Source organism: Watersipora subatra, chromosome 9 (genome assembly GCF_963576615.1).
Source record: "Watersipora subatra chromosome 9, tzWatSuba1.1, whole genome shotgun sequence".
NCBI classification, from domain to species: domain Eukaryota; kingdom Metazoa; phylum Bryozoa; class Gymnolaemata; order Cheilostomatida; family Watersiporidae; genus Watersipora; species Watersipora subatra.
The window spans coordinates 26,953,328-26,977,908 of NC_088716.1; the positions used below are offsets into that span (position 1 = coordinate 26,953,328).

A 24,581-nucleotide genomic window follows, 5' to 3' on the forward strand; every position below is an offset into this window, starting at 1 on the left:
TGCTAAACTCATTTAGCCAATGAAGAGAAGTGGCACACCCTTTCTACTGAGCACAATGCATTGGCTGCGCAGGAATATAAAGTCATCATTAGACATTACTTTCGGTCAAGTATTACCATATTAGACACGACTACTGCTAAGAGATTTTGCAACTAGCCACTTCAACAGCCAGTCATCATGTTGACCTTGGAAGGTGACAAAACTTGGCGAGCAAAGCTACTAATTATTTTATGTAGATGGTGACCTCAAGTTTGTCTTTGATTTTAACTTTTTATTTGCGCATCTATGATTGCACGTACATCAGAAATGACAGATACTGCCCAACAATTACAGTGTATATAAACCTACTATGGGACTTCTTTAGCCATTTGCACTGAAAGTAGAGTCACTATGGTGACTATTTTTAGAAGTCAAAACAGAAGACAACTCTGAATAAGCGTATTAATAGTTTACGACTAGGTTAGGCCAACAAAGCAAAAATATATATAAAATTAAAGACAACATACATTTTGCAATTTCCTATGACAGAAACATTTGCCTAGCTTTCTAAAATTAAAAGATATTTCAATGTGAAATACCAATATTGTCCTAGTATAACATAGATAACATAAAATTAACTTCTCCAAAAAAACAATAGAGACGAAAATAAGGCTAAACATAAAATGCTACATTTGCAAAAGTTCAAGTCTAGCCAATGGCATGTAGGCCTTCAAAAATCATAGTATTCTTGAAAGGAATGAATTTACCGGCACGTGCCTCCAAGGCAACATTGTACATATGTCTAAGAGTAAGCATGTTAGCATTAACAAATGAGTAATGATGATATTGCACATTTTTGTATTTGGCTACAATTTCTTCAACTTTCTTCCGCAGAGCTCTCAGTCTATGTCGAGGAAGTCTCGGATACAAATGGTGTATGGTTTGATACTGCAGACCCCCATGGAACCAGTCCATATAACGAGGACAGTCAACGTCGAGCGTCGTTCGAAGTTGATACTCGTAGTAGCTTTCTTCATTTTTTCGATAAGGCATCTCTTCAAAGGTTTCCATCATAAAATGGCTGAGACAAATCTGAACATGAATCACTCCAACCGTTGCATTAGCAATATACCAGTAGAGCAGCCTGCTAGACCAGCTTGGGCATAAGTAGAGCATGTATCCCCACCAGCAGTAATGAACAGCAAGAGTAGACAACTCCAGCACCTTTCTAAACCCTTGACATTTAGGGTGTTGCAGAGTGAAGAGAAGGGACTGCGCGAGGAGATTGATGCGAGCTACACTCATGATTGGATAGAAAAGCCAGTGCTGATAGCTGACAAAGAACTGGGAGACTCTGTCAAATGGCATATACGTGTTCCAATAGCTGGAAAAGATGCCTGCACCTTTACCCGTTATATATTTGAACATCTTGCTCGTGATAGCAAACACTGGCAAGTGTTGGATATCAGGATCGTGTGAGATAACATTTGTGGCGACGTGATGGGTCTCGTGCGAGTGCTTCCACCAGCTGATGGAGAGCCCTGTGAAAGCATTGCCGACGATGACACCCAAGTACTTATGGTTTGAGTTGTCATCGAAGACACTACTATGCCCCACATCATGCCCAACAAAATTTGCCTGCTGCCAAAATAGACCAATAAGAAACGCGCTAAAATAAAAGGAAAGGCCAGGAGAGACATCAGACCCGAGGTTAAGGCCAAACATGTATACTGCTACGCTGAGCATACACACAAGAGCAGACATTTTCATGATATAGTAAGATTTGTCAGCCCTATACCAGCCATTATCCTCTATCCAACGACCCAGCTTTCTGAAGTCTTCAGCAATGGACGGACCTTCAGTCAGAGGTGAAGCCTGCACCAGTTCACCTATGTACCAATTATTTATCCTTTTTTTCCAAACTTCCGGCCTATGAAACTGGTTCATAAGATCTGTAGCATCCCTACCACCCACATTCATCAGGGCTGCCTCTCCTCCTGGGTGGTGTTTGGCCCATTTCGTCACATCATAGACTTTGTTATTTACAGTTATCCAAAGGGAATCCCTTGTTACATGCTGTGCAAGCTGTTCCGTAGTGATCATGCGTAAAGGTTTACGATTTGTGTCTTTCGGAGTTGTACATGTTTGCTCCGCTACAGAAACGCTACCAAGCCTTTGATCTGCCATTTTGCGTGTGACTGCAGCCCCACTAGCTGCAAGAAAAAGGGAATACTGGTTAATAATTGCCCTGAAGATTCCAAGATATGACAACCCACGTACAGACAGTCCCATCATAACCAGCGATCACATCGCATGCATACTAGATTAACAAATATAGTGTATAAAATTCATCTATGCATTTGATGTTACGATCAGCATCAGGGGTTATTAAAGATTTAGGGTTGTCCCTTCCTCCTTACAATTCCTTATTACTACGGAGGACAATTAACCATGTAATACTGAAAAAACTTGAATGCAAACAAGATTATTTTATAACAATGATAGCTCTATTTTCAATTTGCTCCTAGAAGAGGTTATGGCTAGGTACCCAAGGTCTCATCAACAAACAGAGCTAGGCTACGTAATGTATTGTGATTGAGAGATTACTGCCACAACTGGCTTTAAAGCTGTCTGGCAGCATTCTAATCTACTTATAATAATAAATATAATAATTATGTTATCATTTATAACCAATAGTAATTATATTTAAATACAAAATAGGCGTTACAAACGATCACCAAATTTCCAAATAATCAACTTCAGAAACCTTGATGAACTCTATACAACGATTAATAGAAAAAAAAAAATTATAAACAAAGCTATTCTGGTAGTGAATTCTTAAAGGATACTTTAAAAGTTAGAAAATCTTAGAATCTTTAAATCTTAGAAAACCACTTCCTTGACACTAATCTTTGCAGCTGGTTTGGTTGTTTTATACTCCACCAGCAGGTGAAAGGTTGTAAACTAGTAGGTTAATGCTGTTACTAACTATAGAGAACACGAGCAGACAATTCTAGATTTGTACTGTAGATCATGATTTTGAGATGAGGCTCGGCACAACTGATGTAAGCATTGATAAATAAAAACAAGCAACAGACTAAAGATTTTCAATGATGCGTTCCAAAAGTTAAGGTGTGTAATAACAATGTCCCGCAACGTTTACATTACGAATATTAGGCTATCTTATGCAAAGTCCTACCAAATCCTCCAACAAAAGGAAATGTGGTGATGATGTGTTGCCATGATAGTATTTACTTCTTTCAACTGAGTGGATATGCGATTACTCAAAGGTTGACTTGCAACAAAAGTCACATTACAGTTATTTGGTATCAAAAGATTCACCATGTCTTACTCTGTTGTGTTGTAGGTGCAAAATATGTGGAAATGTGATTACAAGCTCTTAAAAGCTCAAAAACGAAAAGCCGCCGTAGATTGGAATCTCTTTATTTCTCTGACGTAGTCATGAAATTTATTTATTGTCTTGTGATGTTCTCATGTGAATAGAAAGGCCAATAAAAACCTCAATATAAAACTTATCGTAACACTAGTTTATGACAAACACTTCGGGTTTTACCGAAGACCCCGTATCAAATATAGATGCTCGCTACTTTACAGTTTTGTTTCAGTTTGGTCTAATCGGCAAGTCGTAATCTGATCATGTGACCCAATACTTCGCAAATAATTTTTGCAGCACTTTTCAATTATCACAGGTGACCAACAGACTCGTCATGATTATCAGACAATGATAGGTACTCCTTCAAGCTAAGGCTAAAAAATTAAACGAATTTTTAGGGTAAGTTATAAGATATCACTGCTAAAAATGAGTAGTGACAGCATTACAGTGACGATAAAACAGACGCGTAAGAACAATAGACATGGTTTTATTGAATGCGTAAAGTATATTTGTGAAAATATTTCGACGAATAAGGTTGCATGCAAGTGTAAACAGAAACCATCTCCCACAACTACGTCACATTTGAGCCGTTTTGGAAAGAGAATCCAAACTACTGCAGTCTCGTGTGGCTGCGATTAACTGTTCGTTTTTTAGCTTTTAAAAGCTTGTAATCACATTCCCACATATTTGGCACCTACAACACAACAGAGTAAGACATGGTGAATCTTTTCATATCAAATAACTGTAATGTGAATTTTGTTGCAAGTCAACCATTCACTAAAAGACACTACTTTTTGACACAAGCATGATGTACCATTCTAGGCTGTTCGTGAAAAGCGACTTCTAATTAAATTAAGTTATTAAATTATTATCAAATCGATGCTGCCACTGTCACAGATGCTGCTGTAAATGTTCGGCAGCAGTGGGTAATCTACAAACTTTTGGCTGGTGTAGGGAAAAGTTTTTTTCTAACAGTTGTGCACAATCTGTGAAACCATCTGATGTTATCGTCATTCAACCATTTATATTGTAGCTGTAATGGTTGTATTTGGCTGGACCTAGCAGAGTGACTGGAACCATTTCCATAGCTCATATTTGATAATAACATACACGTTGTGGAGCATTAGTTAACTATGCGCCGCCAAGGCTGAACTATTAAAAATCGATAGGAGTGTTTCATTATGGGTAGTGAGAGGCAGACAAACAAAGGTTTCTCACAAATCACTCATGGACAACTTCATCTACCTAGTAAACTGCCAACTATTAAGACTACACAGTAAAAAGCTAATAACTATCTTTAATGCAAAAGTGAACCAAGCAGTAGCAGTAACTGTCCATACAATACTGTGATGGTGAGTGACATTACAGAGGTCATCTCCTTGGCAAACTTTGCTTAGAAAATTTTAATACCAATGCTGGTACAACAGAAAAGCGAACTTATTTTTGCATACCAATTAAACCCCAAAGCATGCTACAACAGTCACTGATGTAATGATCAATTCAGTATCAATATCTAAAATTGAGTATTTACTTGAAGTTACACAATAAATAAAATATGAAGTAATTTACGAGAAGGATAGGCGAGTGAAACTATAAAACACGAGTTACAGTAACTTTAGCTTTCTGTTAGTCGAACTCCTTTGAAGTATTGTTTTACGATGATGTCTATTTCATGTGATCAATTATACTCTCCCTTGATTAGGGATCATCCCGCAGCTGAACTGTTCATCGTTAGTGAAACCCTTTCACGATCTCAATCCTGCTGACCATACAGAATGGAGGCATGTGTAATTAGCTCAGTCTTTCACAATGATCCAGCAATATACTCGGCCATAGTCTAATATTTGCCGCAACAGGAATATTAGAAATCTTTTCTTCATATGGCACCTTTTTAGGCCGTGGCTCGACAAGCTGGTCACAAATATACCGCAAGAATCCAAGCAAGATGACAACAAATCGAGAATTGTTTTTTCTTCCACCATTAAAAACAGGCAAACAACTTTTGTGGCATTTCTCTGTAACTCCAGCGAATTTACAAAGAATGCTTGTTTAAGACATTATTCTAACAATCATGTAAGTAAGCTACACACATTGGGGGAAGTTAGTTTCCCAGTCTTGTCTCACTCATCTGCTACTCTGTGCAGCGAGTAATTAGCGACCCTTTTATTAAATTAGTCTATTTCATTAGAACTAGGGCTGAAGGCTCCACCATTTAGAGACTCAATTCCTGCGTTGCTATTACAAAGCCAGCAGGTTCTATGACCTACATTCAACTACAAGTAAGCGATAGGCTAGTATATCGACAAGTAATCGCACTCTACATTCTCTGTGATAACATTGTAGACAGTAATCGCACTCACACACTATTAAGAACCCATCCATGTTTACATCAATTAATAGTCTGCAACATAGTGTTCTTATTACACAATATCGTCTCTGAAATGATGAAATACTAGTCCTGCAGTAACTGTCATGAAGGGAAATAAAGATTAGACAATCCGTGACAGCCAATGCCATCGCCGAAGTGGTACACAGAATATCGTGGATACAACGAAACATCGTGCAAGTTTGACACCTGCAACGCTTGCCGACATTCTGATGCCATCGGCTTACATTGCACATAATCTATGACTAATTTTTGAGCATGGTATGTGATGGGTGACACGATTTCCACTCCAACCAAGTAACCCTTAACATTTTAGGAGAATTATATGGTAAGAAGTCGGCAATGGTCTGTTGATGTGAGACGATGCAGCCACTAGAGCCATAGTCGAGATCTCTATGAATAGTGCAATGATTTTAGGCTATGATAACCCACAAACATACCTTATATCAATTGCATCCTGAAGCTAAAAAATTTTATTGGATTTTTTAGTGGATCATCGATAGAGTAATCAGTGTTGGCTGCGCATCACTAGGAGCGGTAGGCAGAGGATAACCCCACGCTTTTGGATATTAGTAGGACTAAAACATGCTTATCATGCACTCAATATCTCAATAGACATCTTTTTACATTTTGGTTATGTGCAGGAGATATGAAAGTGCAGTATGTAGCTATACAAGCCAAGCATGCATGCGAATGTATTTGCATGCATACCTGTATAGCTACATACAATAGTGACAAGTGGGACCAGCCAGTCCTTGAAAAACGCAACAGTTGTGATAGGAGACTAGCTTAGAGCAGAGTAAACACTAACCTAATTTGCTAAACACTCAATGGCAAGGACTATCTACAGGTGGAAGAAAAGTCTATCCAAACCAGAACTCTATCGATACTCCTCAAGATAACAATGACCTTTACAACTATAACATGTGTAGCAAGCATGACAGGCACTGATACGTCAGTGAGTATCATCCCATTCCGCTGACGACCAATAAGAACAAATCTTAAAACCACCTGCTGAACATGCCAGTGCTGATTGATAGTCATTAGGGGTTAGATGTAGGAGAGGTGATAAGCCGCGCGAATTGACTGAGCCTATACAAACTCTGAAAGCTTTGCAAGCTTCTTAGTGGATAGGCGTAACATTTTTGGCAACTAAGGGGCAAATGTTTCTCCCTACATTAATGTAACATCATTAATGTTATACCAAAACAATTATTTGTAAGTGGAAGTTAAAAAATAATCACTTTATATGAATGATACCATAGAGTTATGTTTTCCATGAAGTACTGACATCTACATCAATATGTTAGTCTTAGTGCCGGCTGTGTGGTTTTACATATACAGTCAAACATGGATAACTCGAACTTCACGGGACCGAGCAAAAGTGTTCGAATTATCAGAGCGTTCAAGTAATCAGAGCACTGTCACAAGTCCATGTATTTACTTATTTATTAGTAGATACATGTACATATACAAACTATAATATAAATCAAAAGCACAAATGGCTTGTTTCAAATTAAATGCTTCTAATGTAAAGTTTAAAACGTATTTTATCAAAAAGTAGGGAGATTTTTCTATCACTTGAGATTGGTTTGTTGTTTGAGGTGATGTTATGCCAAGACGTTTTTTAGATTGACATTGGCAAAACTTGATCGTTGTTGAAATGCTCAAAAGAAAAGACATCTTTTTCTTTTGAGCGTTTTATCCATGATCAATTTGGCCGATTTTTCTTGAAGTATATGCAAAGATTACCTCACTTTTAACTGTGAGGTCAACAGAACACTATTTTCTCATGAAAACCTCAATAAATAATATTCACAAACAAACAAACTTTACCTTGCTTCCGAAGGGCGATCGCTAAGCGGATGTTTGGTATAAATCAAATTTCACCAAACCTTTAGAAAAGTCGTTGACAAAAATATTTTGCCGATGTTGGTAATAACGACGCTTATAAATTACGAAAAGTTGAGGTTTACCTCTATGGCTTGGAATAAAGTGATTTTCTAAAGCGACAACAACCGTTTCGGTAGCCGTTGGGCAAAAAACAGTTCGAGTTAACAGTGTTGAGTTCGAGTTATCTATAGCAATTTATCATTACGTGGGAACGGACCAAAGAAACCGTTCGAATTAACCATGTGTTCGAGCTATCCGAGGGCGAGTTATCCATGTTTGACTGTATATATCAACTGCTGTTCGACAGGGTTTATTAATGCAAATGGCTGCTAAGCTATTTTGTAATGGTGCGTTTACACTGGCCGATTTTGTCACCCATTTTGTCGTGCACAGACAAATTTGATGAGTCGGTGTCGGTAGGTGTGAACAGAAAAATCGGTGTCGGCACCGATCTGAAAGTCGGTGTCGGAGCTACCCAGCAGTGCCCGGTTGCACCGACAAGTCGGACGCTCATCAGCCAATCAGAAGCTAGGAGCCTCTGGTTAAATGAGCCTAGGCTTTAATGACAGTGCTAAGTTTATGAAACTAAAGGGCTAGCTGGTTTAATGAGAGGCTAGAAGACTGTCATTAAACTTTCCCTCGGTCTCTTTTTAATAGTGAACCAGCATGGCTAGCAACGATGTGAACACGAGAGTACCAAAAAATCCAAGTTTTTTTCTTTAATTTAAATTAATTAAAAGTGAATAGCCAGTTGTGCGACTACTACTAGTTATACTACTAGTACGACTGTAAATACAACTGTCAAGAAATTTGCCGGCCCTTACTTGGCACGATTTAGATTATGTCATACAGAAATAAATTGCGTGTGATTTCATTCAATGTTTTATTAGCGAAGGAAATTCACTAGCTGAGGAGCGTACGGACATTTGCTCTGTCCACTAAGTGAGCGTTGCTCCCTTATATACAATAAAATTGCCCGTTTAGCCGGAACCGAGTGAGAACACCGGCTAGCAATGTTTAAATGGCCAATTATTAGGCCCGCTAGTGCGTTGATATGACAACATAAACGACGACAGTTGATAGCATAACGAGTAACAAGGCCAACCATAAAAAGGCAATAAAGAGAGAATAAAAAGGACAACTCATATAATAAAATATTTACAGACATATACATTCACCATTCAATCTTCTTCATTGTTCATTTTATTTATTATAATTACTCGGACGAAAGAACTGCACGTACAGTTCTTTGCTCGGATTTTCATTGCCTCATCATTCATTCATTGCTTGGCATTCAGTAGTTGCTTCTAGCAGTAGTAGTAGGAGCAGTAGTAGTAGTGTAGTACTAGTATATAATTTTCCACATCAAGCGCGTTGATTTTTATGTGTAATCGTCTTCGCGTGGTCGGGTGAAGGTCAGAACGGCGAAACGCTGTGATTGGCTGTTGGTACCGACAAAAATCGTTTGATCGTTGCAATGTAAAGTGGGAGTCGGTGTCGGCACCCATACGTGAAATGTCGGAGGTACCTGTCTGAGTCGGGGTATTGGCACCTAATCGGAGTCGGTGTCGGCCAGTGTAAACGCACCATAAGACTCTAACATGTTCATAGATAATAAATTGGTCAAGTTGTTCCTTACAAGCAATAAATGCTTTCCTACTTAAAACAATGACCTTCCAACATAATCATTGCCTTTGCGAACAAACGTCTTGACTAGAATCACATCAAATCGGAGAGCAACAGATCACAAATCACTACAATTCTAAAAATATCTTAACAGTACATTCTACAATAACATTGCAGCAATTGTTATACAAAATAAAACAAGCCAAGGTAATACTGATAGTGCATGCTGGCATGTAAACGCTAAAAGATCTATGGGAAGATGCTACAAACAATTCTCTGTACAGAGTTATACTTGCAACCCCTCAACATACAAATTTTCCAACATAAGATGTAAATTGAGCTAATATTGTCCCTAAATTTATTGTTCGAAGTTTCTCAAAGCATCTCATTGTTTTGTAAATGAAAGTGAAATGAGAAACAACAACAAGAAATAACATTTATAAATAATTAAAGAAATAAACTACGTCATTTAGTTTACACTTCCCCTCCTCACGTTGAGCGAGTTACTCCATGTATGACTATCACTCAACCTCTGAGCCTATGCATTACCAATACACTTACCTCTTTCACTACTGCGTTAAATTCGCTATTCTGACCAAATTAATTTAAACCGATTTTTGAAAATCTTATATACCGCTAGTATTTATGTAATATCTTGAGAATCAATAGGCCTACAGATATTGTGTTAATATAAAATGCACCTTATTCTCTATTAAATTCTCTGCAAGATGCGTACAAAATGAATCATCTGAATCCCACTCTCTTAATATTTCTGACGCTTTCTTTGCATTGAACGAATGCGGTGAGTTTCTTTTTGCTATGATGGTAGCGATCTGGTTTTCCCGTTTTGAAAATTAGGTAAATATGGAATTGCTTAGCAAAAAGACTTTCGATTAGCTACACGCGATTGGCAACAAGGTTGTTTTGTTGGAGACAAAATTTGGTTGTTCTAGCTAATGCATAGGCTTCGCAACGAAAAGAAAAACCCTATTGATTAGCCGACGGTCTGTACTTCCATAACAGGAGGTGTCCGATAGGACGGCGCATGGTAGCAAAAGAGTTAAATTTATTTATTTTCAAAATGAAAATTTTTGTTAAATTATCTTCTGTATGTCCATAATACAACAAGTTATAATTAACTGTCATAACTACTAATATCTTATTGTAGGTTTCTGCACTGTGGAACGGAATCAATATATGATAAACATGTAGTTACGTAATCAATTATCCACTCTGCGGAAAGGAAGGTAACACCATCATGGGCAACACGTTTCATAGAGATATTTAAACCAACAAACGACAGTTTAATATACATATATGCATTCAGTTCATATGTAAATGTTTGACCGTAGTTAGTCAACGAGTACAAAGTTGACTTAATATCTCTTAATTCCGTTTACATTAGGAATACTAATAAAGCAAACGGGTGACTTTAAAGTTTCCCTCATTATTATGTCCTTATTGATCTAATACTAACAAAACTACATCATACCAGATTTATTGCTTTTTAATAATTGGTAAGTGAGTGTAACGTTGAACTTGGTGAAACCTGAACTAGAATGCACTAGTGTAGCCGGGCTGAGTAAGGGTTCTTTTTGATTGATCATGATAAAATTCATTTATAGGGTTCAATCATGCAATCATGCACTCTTCATATTTTCAAGTACAATCAGGTTGATCTTGTTTTGCTTAAGGTGCTTGATGGTAGATAATAACTGAGTCAGATAGGCCCATGGGTAGTAGATAAGTGATTTGGGAAGGATGCCTGGGGGTCATTATCTTTATAAGGATTTTAATCTTTTTAGGATAAGATGACTGAACGCTGCATACCAAATCTATTCAGTGTATTCAAAAATTATATTTATCAGATCAGTTTGCAGGTTATTGATAGAGCAGTTACCGTGTCACGTGTTACTGAACACAACTGTTAGAAAATAACTCAAAAGTTATAGACATGCATAGAACTAAACAAATACTTATCATGTCCCCCAAATCCACGATAGATTTCATCTGCTATTTTGTCACGAGTGCACCAAGGGAATACTCATATGGAATCCTCATGTGCCCATCATGACTGAGCTCAAGGTGCCTCGAAGCTAAGCAGTGGTCAGAAGATTAAGTGTGAAGTGTGCATAGAAGCTATGCCAATAGCAAGTCAGGCAAGCAAAAACATGCCCGTGTTTGATACCAATATAAGGGCTGATGTAAGCAGCACTCTAATAGATATGTTCTTTAGATTCAACTCCCTGGTGTTCAGTGAATCCTAAAGTATAACTCACATATCACCGCTTAACTTTGTTGGCAATGGCCATCATTTCTGCAGTTTTGAAAAGGATTAAAAATGACAAACACTTTTATCGCAATAATCATTTTCAAATCTAATAAAAAAGAATGCGTATTTTCATTCACCTACATATAGTAGCATATATATATACTACTATATATATACTACTATATATATACTACTATATACATGTATAGTCGGTAAAGACGTTATAACAAATAGTACGCTGATATAAAGCATAGAAACTGAAACATCGATGCAAGAAAGGTCCATATCGCCATACTACTAGGCGTCCATGTAGTCATACTACTAGATGCACATGTAGTCATAGCCTAAGTTTTAACATGATGATGAAGCAAATGTAGCCAGTGGATCTGATCTGTTAGCACATTACAAGAGAAATATCTCTTGATTCTCGAGGGGCTGATGATGAGTTAAAAGCACCATGATTTCAAGCTCACTTGAGGCGATTTTGAAATCAGTTCATCTGTAGAGTGTATTAGGGGTGATATGAAAGAGGAATGAAATACTCGTTCAAGGATTAGGACATGGAAGAGTGAGGATTTTGACAGGATTTATGAGAAGCCTTTGCTAATGAAACTCTGAAACTCCCAGCGACTATGACGAATAGAGACATCAAGTATGCAACCCGTTCAACTTTCAACCATGGTTGTCAGCAAACAATATTAAGTCATTATTTGCTGACACCCTGTGGACAATACGGCAACAAATAATGCTGAAACGCTATCAAAGTAATAGAGGGAATAGTCCAGGCTGCATGTTTAGTTATGGTTGGTGAAGTCCTATGTAAAACTGTTTGTTGATGTGAATAGTAATTCTTGTCAATAGGTAACTTTTGAATATTGAAAATAAATTTGAATTCAAGCGCCTCTTTTGCGGAACACCAAAATCCTGCAAAGGTCAACTGTCACTACGTTTCCATGACACTGTTAACCCACAAGTCTGCGCCATCCATAAGATGAAAATGATGAAAACCTGCAAACAAGTTTTGTTACTGGCAAATCTTTACCAAATGTTTTATGCTTGCAAATGATGCGCAAAAGAATACCGCACAATCTATTCCACTTCAAACATTCTCTACATTCCAGTCAGTCCTATTTTGATTTGACTGAGACTAGAGTCACTCTAGCGTACAACTCCCTATCATTTTCATCAAACCGCCGCATTAATACTCAATATGCGTGTCTATTGAAACGATAATCACACAGCAGCTCAACGTGCGCACAATTCCAAATCCATATAATCGAAACATAGCAATTATCAATTCTAATTCGTTGCGCATGTTTCAAACCTTGTGCGGCATTCAAAATGCCATTTTTGAATGCCATTAAGGACTTGATGGCAGTTATGAATGGCGAGGAAATACATACAAATCTTCTCTGAAGCATTTTGTTTTATTTTCTTAGACACGCGACATCCGCCACTGCGCTGAATGGCAAACACCAACTGTTACCAAATGTTGAACCTAGATTACATGTGAACACTGCATGGCGCTAAAACACGTGTATCTGTTCGCAAATAGAAAAAGAAATGGTCACTTACCACTGGACAGAGAACCTGAATCTAATTCTGGCAGATGCACCATATCTTCCACTCGACTGTCTCTGTCTAAAAGAACCAAGACTACTTAAACCAGCTGTCATTTGATCATGTTCATGAGAACATTACGGAATACAGTTAATGATTTTTTTAATTACTGCGATAGCGTAAGCTACATGGTTGACTTTCAGTACTGCAGCACAATGATATATAATCTAAGAAGCCTCAAAAGTGATCAAGAAATAAGCGTAACAATAAAAACATGCTAGTCATTTTTTTCATTGAACTAATTTTGCATTAGTTCCCAATATATTAGATAGACTGAGCTGGAAGGGGGGTGTCTTAACGACCTCAATGGGAAGGATAGATAAAGGCTGGTTTAGTTTGTTTTAACTTTTAGCTTGTAAATAGTTGGTCCTTAAGGCTAGCCAGATTAAAGGGTCAAGGTAACCAGGTAAATGGGTCAAGGTAACCAGGTAAATGGGTCAAGGTAACCAAGTAAATGGGTCAACGTAACCAAGTAAATGGGTCAAGGTAACCAGGTAAATGGGTCAAGGTAACCAAGTAAATGGGTCAAGGTAACCAGGTAAATGGGTCAAGGTAACCAAGTAAATGGGTCAAGGTACCCCAGATTAAAGATAATGAACTTCATGAGAAGTACTAAAAGTCATTAATACTCTGGCTGCTTTACTGGCTAAGTATTCATCGAGCCCCCCATTTTTTATTATTCGATACGATATATAAGTTTCGGATGTTGTGATAGGCTAAAAATAAGCAACATATTCATATCGAGAAGACAACTACCAACTATCGCAGTCGACTATCGAGTTATCATGCAACCCTAGCAGAGAGTACAAGACCAGGTTATGAACTAGAAGTAGGAGATACCGCAAGGCTAAATATGCGATTCTGCAATAATTTACACAACAGACGGTCTGACTAATGCCTACAGCTAATTAGTCAAACTTTCTTTTGCTTGTGATTGGGTTGGTTCATTTGACAACATAGAAGATCTATCCAAACATGTATACATGCTAGCTGGAGGTAGGTAAGCTAAATTAGTCAATCAGTATTTATAGTGAATGTAGTCACAAGACCTATTATGGCTGAATCAGCATTGTGAATGCACAGACATGGACAGTGCTTTGAATATTCATAGCTTTAAAGATGTAGTTGCGTCAAAAATGAAATTAGGATCCATAAAAGACTAAAACATCGGCTACAATTTGATGCCATTTTTGTCTTTGTAGACCAACCCTGTCCAGAGATATATGCGTTTGAATGAGGCCCTCTTTTAAAAAGCTCACGTTCCAGCGGGTGCCTATTTCGTGACGTCACAAGCAAGGTATCTGAAACGAAACCTCGAGCAATAAATATGAGGTCGATTCGTTAGCCAATCATGCGTGCGAAATTTTAATATAGGCCGTAAAAAATGTTATCACTCGTAAAACGCGTTGTCTGTGATCTCGAAGATTCTCATCGTTTTAGAGTTCATTCTCATCGTTACTGATTCAACGCGTTTCAACAATTACTAAGTTATACATAGTTTTAAAATGGCTTCAAGTTCGAGCGACCGCTACTCAGAGTTATCTGAGCAACTTTTAGTAAAATATTAGAGTAGACAGCCTATGGCCAAAGCTGACAGGCGTCAGCAGCGTTTTGCTGCAGAAGAAGACAGAATGGAGGTAAATTAACTTAGAGTCTTCTATACTTTAGTAAATGTAATATTTTTTATAGTCATAAATACATATACTAATTAATAAAATGATAATTCTTTGCTATCTCCAATCATCGTTTCATAGCTTATCTGCCATTTTACCTAGCTATAATATTTTTTTCGAATTTTCTTTGGTAAATTAGAGTCATGATTACAAATTATTTTCACTCGTAGGAAGTGGGTAAATCGATTGATCATTGCAAATCTTTAATTTCCAGAACCAAAGCTTCGAATCGTTGGCTTGACGTACTTGTGCCTTTATTAAATGTTTATTCGTTTTTAAAATTACACTCGCAATCTATTCAACTCCCAATTTGGAAGCTCTCAATTACTTTGTTTACATTTACTTGTTTTACTGATTACAGAATGTTTATGTCGTCCCACCAGCCAAAGAAGCTTTGTCAGTGTGGAAACTGCCATCAAGGAGAAAGCGAGACTTGAATGCGTGCTGGATGATGTTTTGTTTGAGTTTGTTGCAGTAGATGAATTTGTCTCATTGTATCAGCTAATACTATGTGAGTGGCCACGACTTGATGGATATTTTTAATAAAAGCTTTATGCCGAGATAAAAATATTTTTGCTTGTAAAAATTATATAATAAAATAATATTGTTGAAGATAATGCTAAACATGATTTGCAGAATATTGTAGTGAATGGTATATGGGTGTCCGCAGAACTGGAGAATGTGAGTTCAAATCCAGTTTGCAGAAGACTTCTCATCCTTAAAACTCTATCCCTGTCTATATTATTTTCAAAGAGGTGGCTTGCTTATTTCACATATTTAGTATTTGGTAAGAATACTAGTAAGAAACTAGTACGTAGGCAATAGGTGACATAATGTGGGCGTGGCTTATGGGAGGCTGTATATCGTTAATATGGGTAGCTGCAGAACTGTGCTGATACAAAGACTGCGTTCTACATAAAGTGACTTGACAGGATTACCGTAGACCGGTAGAATTGGTAGTCGGTACCCAAATGTTTACACAACATTTTGAGAAAGTGAGTAGAACAAATTTTCAATTTTCGTTATTTGAGGCCTTTTAAACATTCATAATAATGCATCTGTAGCAGAATTTAAAATTTTATTCTAGCCAACATGAGCAAATACAAAATAAGATATATGCCAATAGAGCCGCGTAAGACTAGACTTTTATCGCAAATACCCGATGTGAATACGAGAGATAGAGACAGGTTGCCAAACGCCTGACATCATTTTGGGCAAGTCGGGGCACGTTTTGGTGGCCTGAGCGTTTTTACGGCAATCAGATTTTTTCGGTTTTAATCTTCAAATATCTTGGCAATGAGATCGCGTAACACAACAAACAACATATCAACTGATAGAGAAAAAAAAATGCTTTCTTTTAAGATCAACTTAAATTTGACGCAACTACATCTTTAAGACTGGTACACAATATATCGTCGTATGTCGGTGTTAATCCCACAATACTTTGGTGATCGTCTGGGATAACAATGTTCATACTATCACAAATTCATCTGCGTTTTGATCAGCTAATAGTCCACGGTATAGCATTATGCTACAATGCACTCACGGAAATGATGAAATTCTAGTCCTGTAGCAACTGTCATGAAGGGAAATATAAAATAGATTAAGCAATCCGCGGCAACCAATCACACGCACTGCACAAGCTGTCGTATACGTTCGGCGAACTATCAGAAAGGTTTGACAACTGCGATCTTGCCCAACATGTTCGGTTGCGTTGACGATGCCATCGAATTAGGGTACACATAGCGAATGATTCATCGTCGAAAGGACAATGCCGACATATGGTGGGGCGAAGTAGTGCGAACCAGCCTTTGGGGACAATCCAAAGCACGGAGAATGACTAACAGGCGCAAGGAATGAATGTGCTACAGGTCAGGTAATGGTGAGAGATTAGATACAAGTAAAGGGGTATTCAAATAGAACGCATGTGCGCCAATCTATGACTCACAAGACCATGGATTGGGTGAATAAACACCAGCAGCTTTAGTGCAGTTATGCAATATAGATAACAGTTTGTATGTTGACTCTATTTAGAACAAAGGGGGTGCCTTTATCACGGCTTTAGTCAAACCACAAAGAATGACCTTGTGATTTGATAATAATGTCACCTTGTCATTTTATAATAATTGTGTTTGCCAACTGCTAGTTGAAAGGGAATGTGAACTATACATCAGCAAGGCTTACGTGATACTCAGCATGCTGATCACCTTCAACGGAAGTATAATTTGCTTTAATGAATAATTTATATCATATTAATGATATAGAATATCATATGAATATCATATAAATTATATCATATGAATAATTAATATCGCCCTTATATTGTATATATTATATTGTACCTTATATTATATTGTACCCAAGTTAAGGGCTGGCTAGATACTACCTAAATGCTTATATAAAGCAGACCATGGCCTTCAGATGAGGAGTTGCTCTTTGCACAACAAATCAAGCGAGGAGCTGAGGAATGAAAACAGCATGAGAAATCGTAATAATGTTCCTGAAGCTAAAAATTTAAATTTTTGGGTTTGCATAAAAGCACAAATAGAGACTAACTAATGCCAATGATGGTTATACATAAAAAGTAGTAATCTTTGAATAGATATGAATAAACAACCTTTACTATATTAAGAAGCGGTATTCGTCTATCTGAAGCCACAGGTTGGTAAAAAAAATTGCATTGTAGGGGATTTCAAACCTACATGCATACAACTAATGCAAAAAGTATGATTACAGACTGTGGTTAAAAGTTTCATGTTCAGTAGTTAGTTGAGTGTGGAACTAACTACTCATAAGCTAGTGTCATGGAGTCGTGTGAAAAAGAATCGGTGTGTGAAAAGTCCTTTAAAATATTCAAATCGTGTTAATATATTAAAATTGTGGTAAGTGTTAACATTAAAATTATACCAACGCACCTTGACATATTAAAATTGTGTTAGATGTATATTAACATATCCATCTACAGTAGATCAACATAAACTTTATGGAAAGCCAGAGGTGCCTTTATAATCAGGTTTTGAAGTGTTCTCTGACTGTACAATGCTTTTTAAAAACAATGGATCTTGCATTCCCTGATATAAGCATCACTATTTCCAAGTTAATGGAAGTTAGGATATAAGTTAGTTCAAGATATCAGAGCACTGTCACAAGTCCATGTATTTACTTATTTATTAGTATATACATGTACATAGACAATCTATAATATAAATCAAAAGCACAAATGGCTTGTTTCAAATTAAATGCTTTTAATGTAAAGTTTAAGACGTTTTTATCAAAAAGTATAGAGATTTTTCTATCACTTGAGATTGGTTTGTTGTTTGAGGTGATGTTATTGCCAGGACATTTTTTAGATTGACATTGGCAAAACTTGATCGTTGTTGAAATGCTCAATAGAAAAGACATCTTTTTCTTTTGAGTGTTTTACCCACGATCAATTTTGCCGATTTTTCTTGAAGTTTATGCAAAGATTACCTCGCTTCCGAAGGGCGATCGCTACGCGGATGTTTGGTATAAATCAAATTTCACCAAACCTTTCGAAAAGTCATTGACAAAAATATTTTGCCGATGGTGGTAATAATGACGCTTATGAATTACGAAAAGTTGAGGTTTACCTCTATGGCTTGGAATGAAGTGATTTTCTAAAGCGATAACAACCGTTTCGGTAGCCGTTGGGCAAAAAACAGTTCGAATTAAGTGTTGAGTTCGAGTTATCTATAGCAATTTATCATTACGTGGGAACGGTCCAAAGAAACCGTTCGAATAAACCATGTGTTCGAGCTATCCGTGGGCGAGTTATCCATGTTTCACTATACATCTGCTACGACAACTATGTAGCTCATGGGTGATTTAAAGTGTAATTTTATAAAAAAAAATGCAACAGTTTGAAAGTGTCCAATACAGAAAATTATTTTTAATTTACAACTAGATTTTTCCTTGATTTAACACAAGAACATCTAAACCTCAGCTAGAGCTCCCTCACGTCACAAAGCGCTCCCTATCGACACAAAGCGCTCCCTATCGACACAAAGCGCTCCCTATCGACACAAAGCGCTCCCTATCGACACAAAGCGCTCCCTATCGACACAAAGCGCTCCCTATCGACACAAAGCGCTCCCTATCGACACAAAGCGCTCCCTATCGACACAAAGCGCTCCCTATCGACACAAAGCGCTCCCTATCGTCACAAAGCGCTCCCTATCGTCACAAAGCGCTCCCTATCGTCACAAAGCGCTCCCTATCGTCACAAAGCGCTCCCTATCGTCACAAAGAGCTCCCTATCGTCACAAAGAGCTCCCTATCGTCACAAAGCGCTCCCTATCGTCACAAAGCGCTCCCTATCGTCACAAAGCGCTCCCTATCGTCACAAAGCGCTCCCTATCGTCACAGAGCGCTCCCTATCGTCACAGAGCGCTCCCTATCGTCACAGAGAGCTCCCTATCGTCACAGAGAGCTCCCTATCGTCACAAAGCGCTCCCTATCGTCACAAAGCGCTCCCTATCGTCACAAAGAGCTCCCTATCGTCACAAAGAGCTCCCTATCATTACAAAGAGCTCCCTATCGTCACAGAGAGCTCCTTATCGTCACAAAGCGCTCCCTATCGTCACAAAGAGCTCCCTATTGTCACAAAGCGCTCCCTATTGTCACAAAGAGCTCCATATCATTACAAAGAGCCCTATCCCTACTGTAATTACATCTTCGAGTGCTTACAATTTTTATTGTTTTGTGCTTAGCTGAACTTATTGAGGGTTGATTAGGTATTCTAAAGAGTGAATATCGAATTTATTGCTAGATGAGTGAACATTCTGTGAGTTTTTCAACTTCTTTATTGCTACATGCAAATTTATTATTTGAACCTAAAACTGATTAATGTCAAAACTTTTATTTTAAACAGTAAAACTTACATCGAGTGTTGCAAGAATATCTTATAAATAAATACGAATTTTCTAACTTATACAAGTGATAAGTTACTCAATTTTTTATTACAAAACTTATATCAGTAAAATATTGTAAAATCAAATAGTTTTCAAAGTTAGGTGTATTCGCTTTTCTTCTAACTTACATTTGTAACTGAATAAAATTGTTCATTAAAATGAAGAGATATTCATTCAGCCGTTTTAATCGCAAAAACTGTCTTATAACCTTAGTATTCAGCGATAGTTGGTTATCGTAACATCAAAACAAACTATATACACAGATCTCCGGCAAATATGTTTGAGATTCCTCAAACATTATACACTTAGCTACTGCTAACAAAGGCTGTTCGAATCAGTTATTGAGTACTGGCATGTACACCATTCATCAGAATGTTTTTCTATAATTATAAAAAGAAAGACTGAAATCCAAACGCATCCTCAATGTTATGATTGAATTTTGGAGCGTTTCTCTTCAATCATAACATTATTTCTCTAAAGGTTTTTGGGTATATTTAACATAATATATATTGTACACTTTCATATACCTCATAATTATATTATATGTAAGGGCTCAGAACATACTGTTAGCACCATCCAACAATGTTAAAGTATACAAATTAAAAACTAGATTTTGTCAGAAGCGATATACTCTGCTTTGCTGTTAAATGTAAACTTGGAATCCACAAGACATCTTTAGACAACGATCCACAATCCACAAGACATCTTTAGACAACGATCCACAATCCACAAGACATCTTTAGACAACAATCTTGCGGGGTTGAGCTAGTAAACTTCTAGTGTTTGCTAATTGTTTGTATAGAACAAGTGGTGTGTCCTTAGTAACAGCAATGAATAGCTATATATCAATATTTGATTAAGCAAACAAAAAGAATTGCTGTCGATTTTAAAAAGAGCATTAACTATTACTGGTGTTATGACTATGGCTATCCAATTTGTTTTTCTGAACGTACTAAAAGTGGTTACAGTATATGAGCCCCTAAGAGTGTTCCAGTCTATTTTAAAGATGAAAATTTTACACTTGTATATTTTCTCAATCCAGTACAGACTTGCAAAACTACGAAACATGATTTAAAGGATTTCGGAATCGTCTGGTAAAGAACACAAATATGGTCATGTGCGCCATCAGATTTTTTGGTCAGATGTTGTTAAAAGTGCTTAACAGGGTTTAGGACTTGAGTGGTGTAAAGTGCAATACATAACTTCATCTGATTTGTAGTTAGCAAGCCTATCCTAGACATAATCAATCAGTGTCAAAAGTTCACTGATGACATCCTTCATCAGGATACATGGGTGACTACTCATCAAGTAGTACATATTTGTGGGAGTGATTCCGTCTAGAACTTGCAAAAAACATCATTGTTAGCTAATTCCTGGACAAAAAATGGACAAATTTATGGCACGATTGAACAAGTGTGGCCTCATTGACTCCTAACTATCCTATCATCCTATAATATAAATTTAGGGGTTCTGATTACTTTTAATAATTATGTTTCTCTTGCAAGGTATTCCTTCCGATTACTTTGTTCATTTTAGACAAAATATCATTGCCGGACACCATAGAGCCGCACAGCTACTTGATCAACAAAAGATCAACACATCAGCAGATTGATAAACATAGGCACACACTGACATTACAGTATCTATGATCGACACAATTGACCCGTCTTATTGAAAAAATTTCGCTTATAGAAAAAGTCAGCCGTGAAAGATCCACTCAGTTATACCAAAAGAGTGGTCATCAAGTCGCAAAGCACTAAATATGGCTGACAATTTGTAGGCATTCAAGTTGAGTCGGCTACAGTATTATTCCTACCGACCTGGACAAACTGTTGGTATGATTGTTATAGTTATTGTTTTGTGATTCATAAACATGCCGAATGAAACATTATGGAATGGATTAAAAAGAGATCACTATTAAAAAGTGTAATTGAACAAGATCATAATTTTACACTTTACTACAATCAATCTTTTGGAGGATCAACCCAATTTTTATTATAAAGAGTAGATAATAGTGGATAAGAATTTTCCAAGACAAAAGTGTAACAAGTGAAGTCAGTCCAACATACATCGGCTATGGTAGGACCTTTCTAACCAATATATTTGATGACCAGACCGCTATCTGAATAATATACGTACTGCAGAACAATTACAATTTTCATTCTAAAACATATAAATTCCAACATTATTCTTAAAAACGATGTGCTGCTAGAAATTATATCCGAGTAACACAAGAAACTATCGACTATTAAAAGTTACTACACAAAAAAGTTAAGTACTACAGGTTAAGAATATCACTCGGAATATTGAGAATATCCCCCGGAATATTGAGAATATCAATATTTCAGTGTTTAGTTTTTACAAAAATATGACTTCCCCATAAATTTTACAGGCTTCTTAAGCTTGCTTTGAATAAAACATTGGGAAGACAGCTGCTATACATAGTCGCCGTAATTTACACTCTTCAGTCACTCATTACACACATTTAAAAGGACCCAGAAAAAGACAAAAGATAATTTAACAATTCATTCTACAGGCGCTGCTTCAAGAAGCAAGGTGAAACTATCAAGTGTCATTTTTTATGAACAAAAGAAATGCGACATAAGCGGCGGTGATCCAATAGAACAGACTAATAACAGTCAAGTTTAGAAACATGAATGAATCACGTGTTTGCGCATCATGAGATCACATGGTGCGCAAAGTCAAACAAAAAAGGCCAAGTGCATGCCTTAAAAACTCACTGAAAACCCATTTTTGCAAAAATGGTATCTAATCAAGCAGGTGCTTCAATATCCATGTAAAACCATATACAACCTAATATGTATATAGAGTAATCACATCTATTCTATGAGTGAATTGGGTGCTTATGTGTGCATGATGTGTAGCCACTTTTCTATGGGTGTGCTACCCAGTTTTGAACAGTTCATGTAGCATCTGCTGCCAATGCTGCCTAGCAATTTCTATATATTGCTAGGGTTCATTGCTCTCTTCTAACGAATACATGCTAGGTGGCAGTTAAAGTTGGTAGAGTCGTGGTGGTCCACTAAACTCTTAGCTAGAATGACAATAAGCTGGAGTAAATCTATCTACTATGAACCTTGAGTGTCACAACTAACCAATACCAATGCTCATATTTAAAGGCTTGAATACATTAAAATTGTAAAAATTATGAATCATATTAGAAGTTTAGACTCCTCGTTTCAATTCACAGCTATTCTTTACAGGAAACGAATGAGGTTTAGTCATACCACTAATCAGTATGTTTCCATGAGCTGCTGCAGGCACGTTTTAGACACTTTCCGTCATGTGCAAACAATTGCAAAGCAATGCAAACAGACAAAATGGTACATATCAAAGATAAATTTTATTAGTCTAAATATGTAAACTAGTTTCACTTCCTTATAGAAATATAGAAAAGTCGATGTCAAAGATGGAGACAATTTACTCATAGATGGCAGACTTGAGCAGAATTTTGGCACTTCGTTTATCTAAACATTTAGGCATATCATTAGACTATAAACAAGTACATAAATGACTGATTCATTAGCAAAAAATACTATTCTAAAAAAACTTCATGTAAAAACTCGCTAGTCTGGTATCAAATATTAAAAATAAAGTGTTAGCAGGTTAATATCAAAATAACAGCTATTTGATTAGTTGCATGGCATGCTTCAGCAAACAAACAAGCAAATGATAGGGAATATTTGCTTATTATGTAGGTTATAATATAGCTGCTTGTGGAAAGTTTTAGAAATTGATTATAAGAAAAGACATGCACAGTATGAGCAGAACATAAGGTAGCTTGCGTAGTGTGGAATTTTTTAACTAAAATAAGTCGTTAACAGTAGTGACCAGATTAGAGTGTGTCTAAGTCGAGCCGACAGATGAAGGTCTCGAATGACATATTGTAAAATATATGAACACGAATAGCAATAAATGTCACACAGATATGCTATGATTTCAAGTCCTGTAGCAGATTTGAAATAAATTTTTTATTTGATTAAAAGTGAACTGTAAATTTTTTATTCAAACTAGAACTCAATCAACTTGCCCACACAAACCACTGGCGAGTTTTGCAAGATGTTCTGTGAAGCAACTACCAGGGAAAATTGCTTTATAAAATATAAAACACTAGATGATAAGGCTAAATGAATTAGAGAGCAAGAAAAGAGAGAACGAGAAAGAGTTGAAGAATTATAAGGGAAGGAGCTGGGTGGAGAGAAATGTGTATGATTATCATTTATCTTTACCATTGTATCAATCACAATACCGTCTTATACTGACCTTTAACAACTTAAACAATCTCTCTCTGCGTTTACCCACGTATAGTCATGGTAAAAAATCCCAAAAAATTATTTTTGATCTATCGCGATAACGCATGCCAATCCGTCTGCGACAATATAGTAACTTTAATTATTGTAGCATCGGGAGCAACCTAACTTGAAAGCTTTACACCAAATTCATATCAACTGTTCACGGCATATATTTACCGTTTTCCTTTCTCGCGCTGATTTATTTGTTGCAACTTCCTGGCTCTGTTCTTCTTTTCAACGTCGAGCTAACAGAACGTAGCGATAATGAATGACAATGTGCATGTTGAATTGCGCGAACACCGGCGAGTTATCGTTGTTAGCGCAAATAAAACTCGCTGCATCGATTGGACGATACAGCGCCACGCGCTGTCACGATGGTATGTTCCGATCCAAAATTTTCTTCATACATTTACGCAATATCCGATCTTATAAAACAACCCGCGGGTGTGCGGATGGCCTTCCTTTAGGAAAATGATACTTGACGTCATCTACCG

General features: G+C 37.0%; 1 protein-coding gene across 1 annotated transcript; it reads right to left on the reverse strand.

The window, feature by feature from the left end:
* Positions 1-263: 263 nt before the first annotated feature.
* On the reverse strand, positions 264-24,402 carry LOC137403620 (uncharacterized). Its single transcript, XM_068089596.1, has 3 exons — positions 24,265-24,402; positions 13,126-13,191; positions 264-2,192 (listed from the first exon to the last, which is right to left on the reverse strand). Exons 2-3 carry the CDS (start codon positions 13,166-13,168, stop codon positions 688-690), a joined length of 1,548 nt encoding a protein of 515 aa, XP_067945697.1. The 5' UTR covers positions 13,169-13,191; positions 24,265-24,402; the 3' UTR covers positions 264-687.
* Positions 24,403-24,581: the final 179 nt, after the last annotated feature.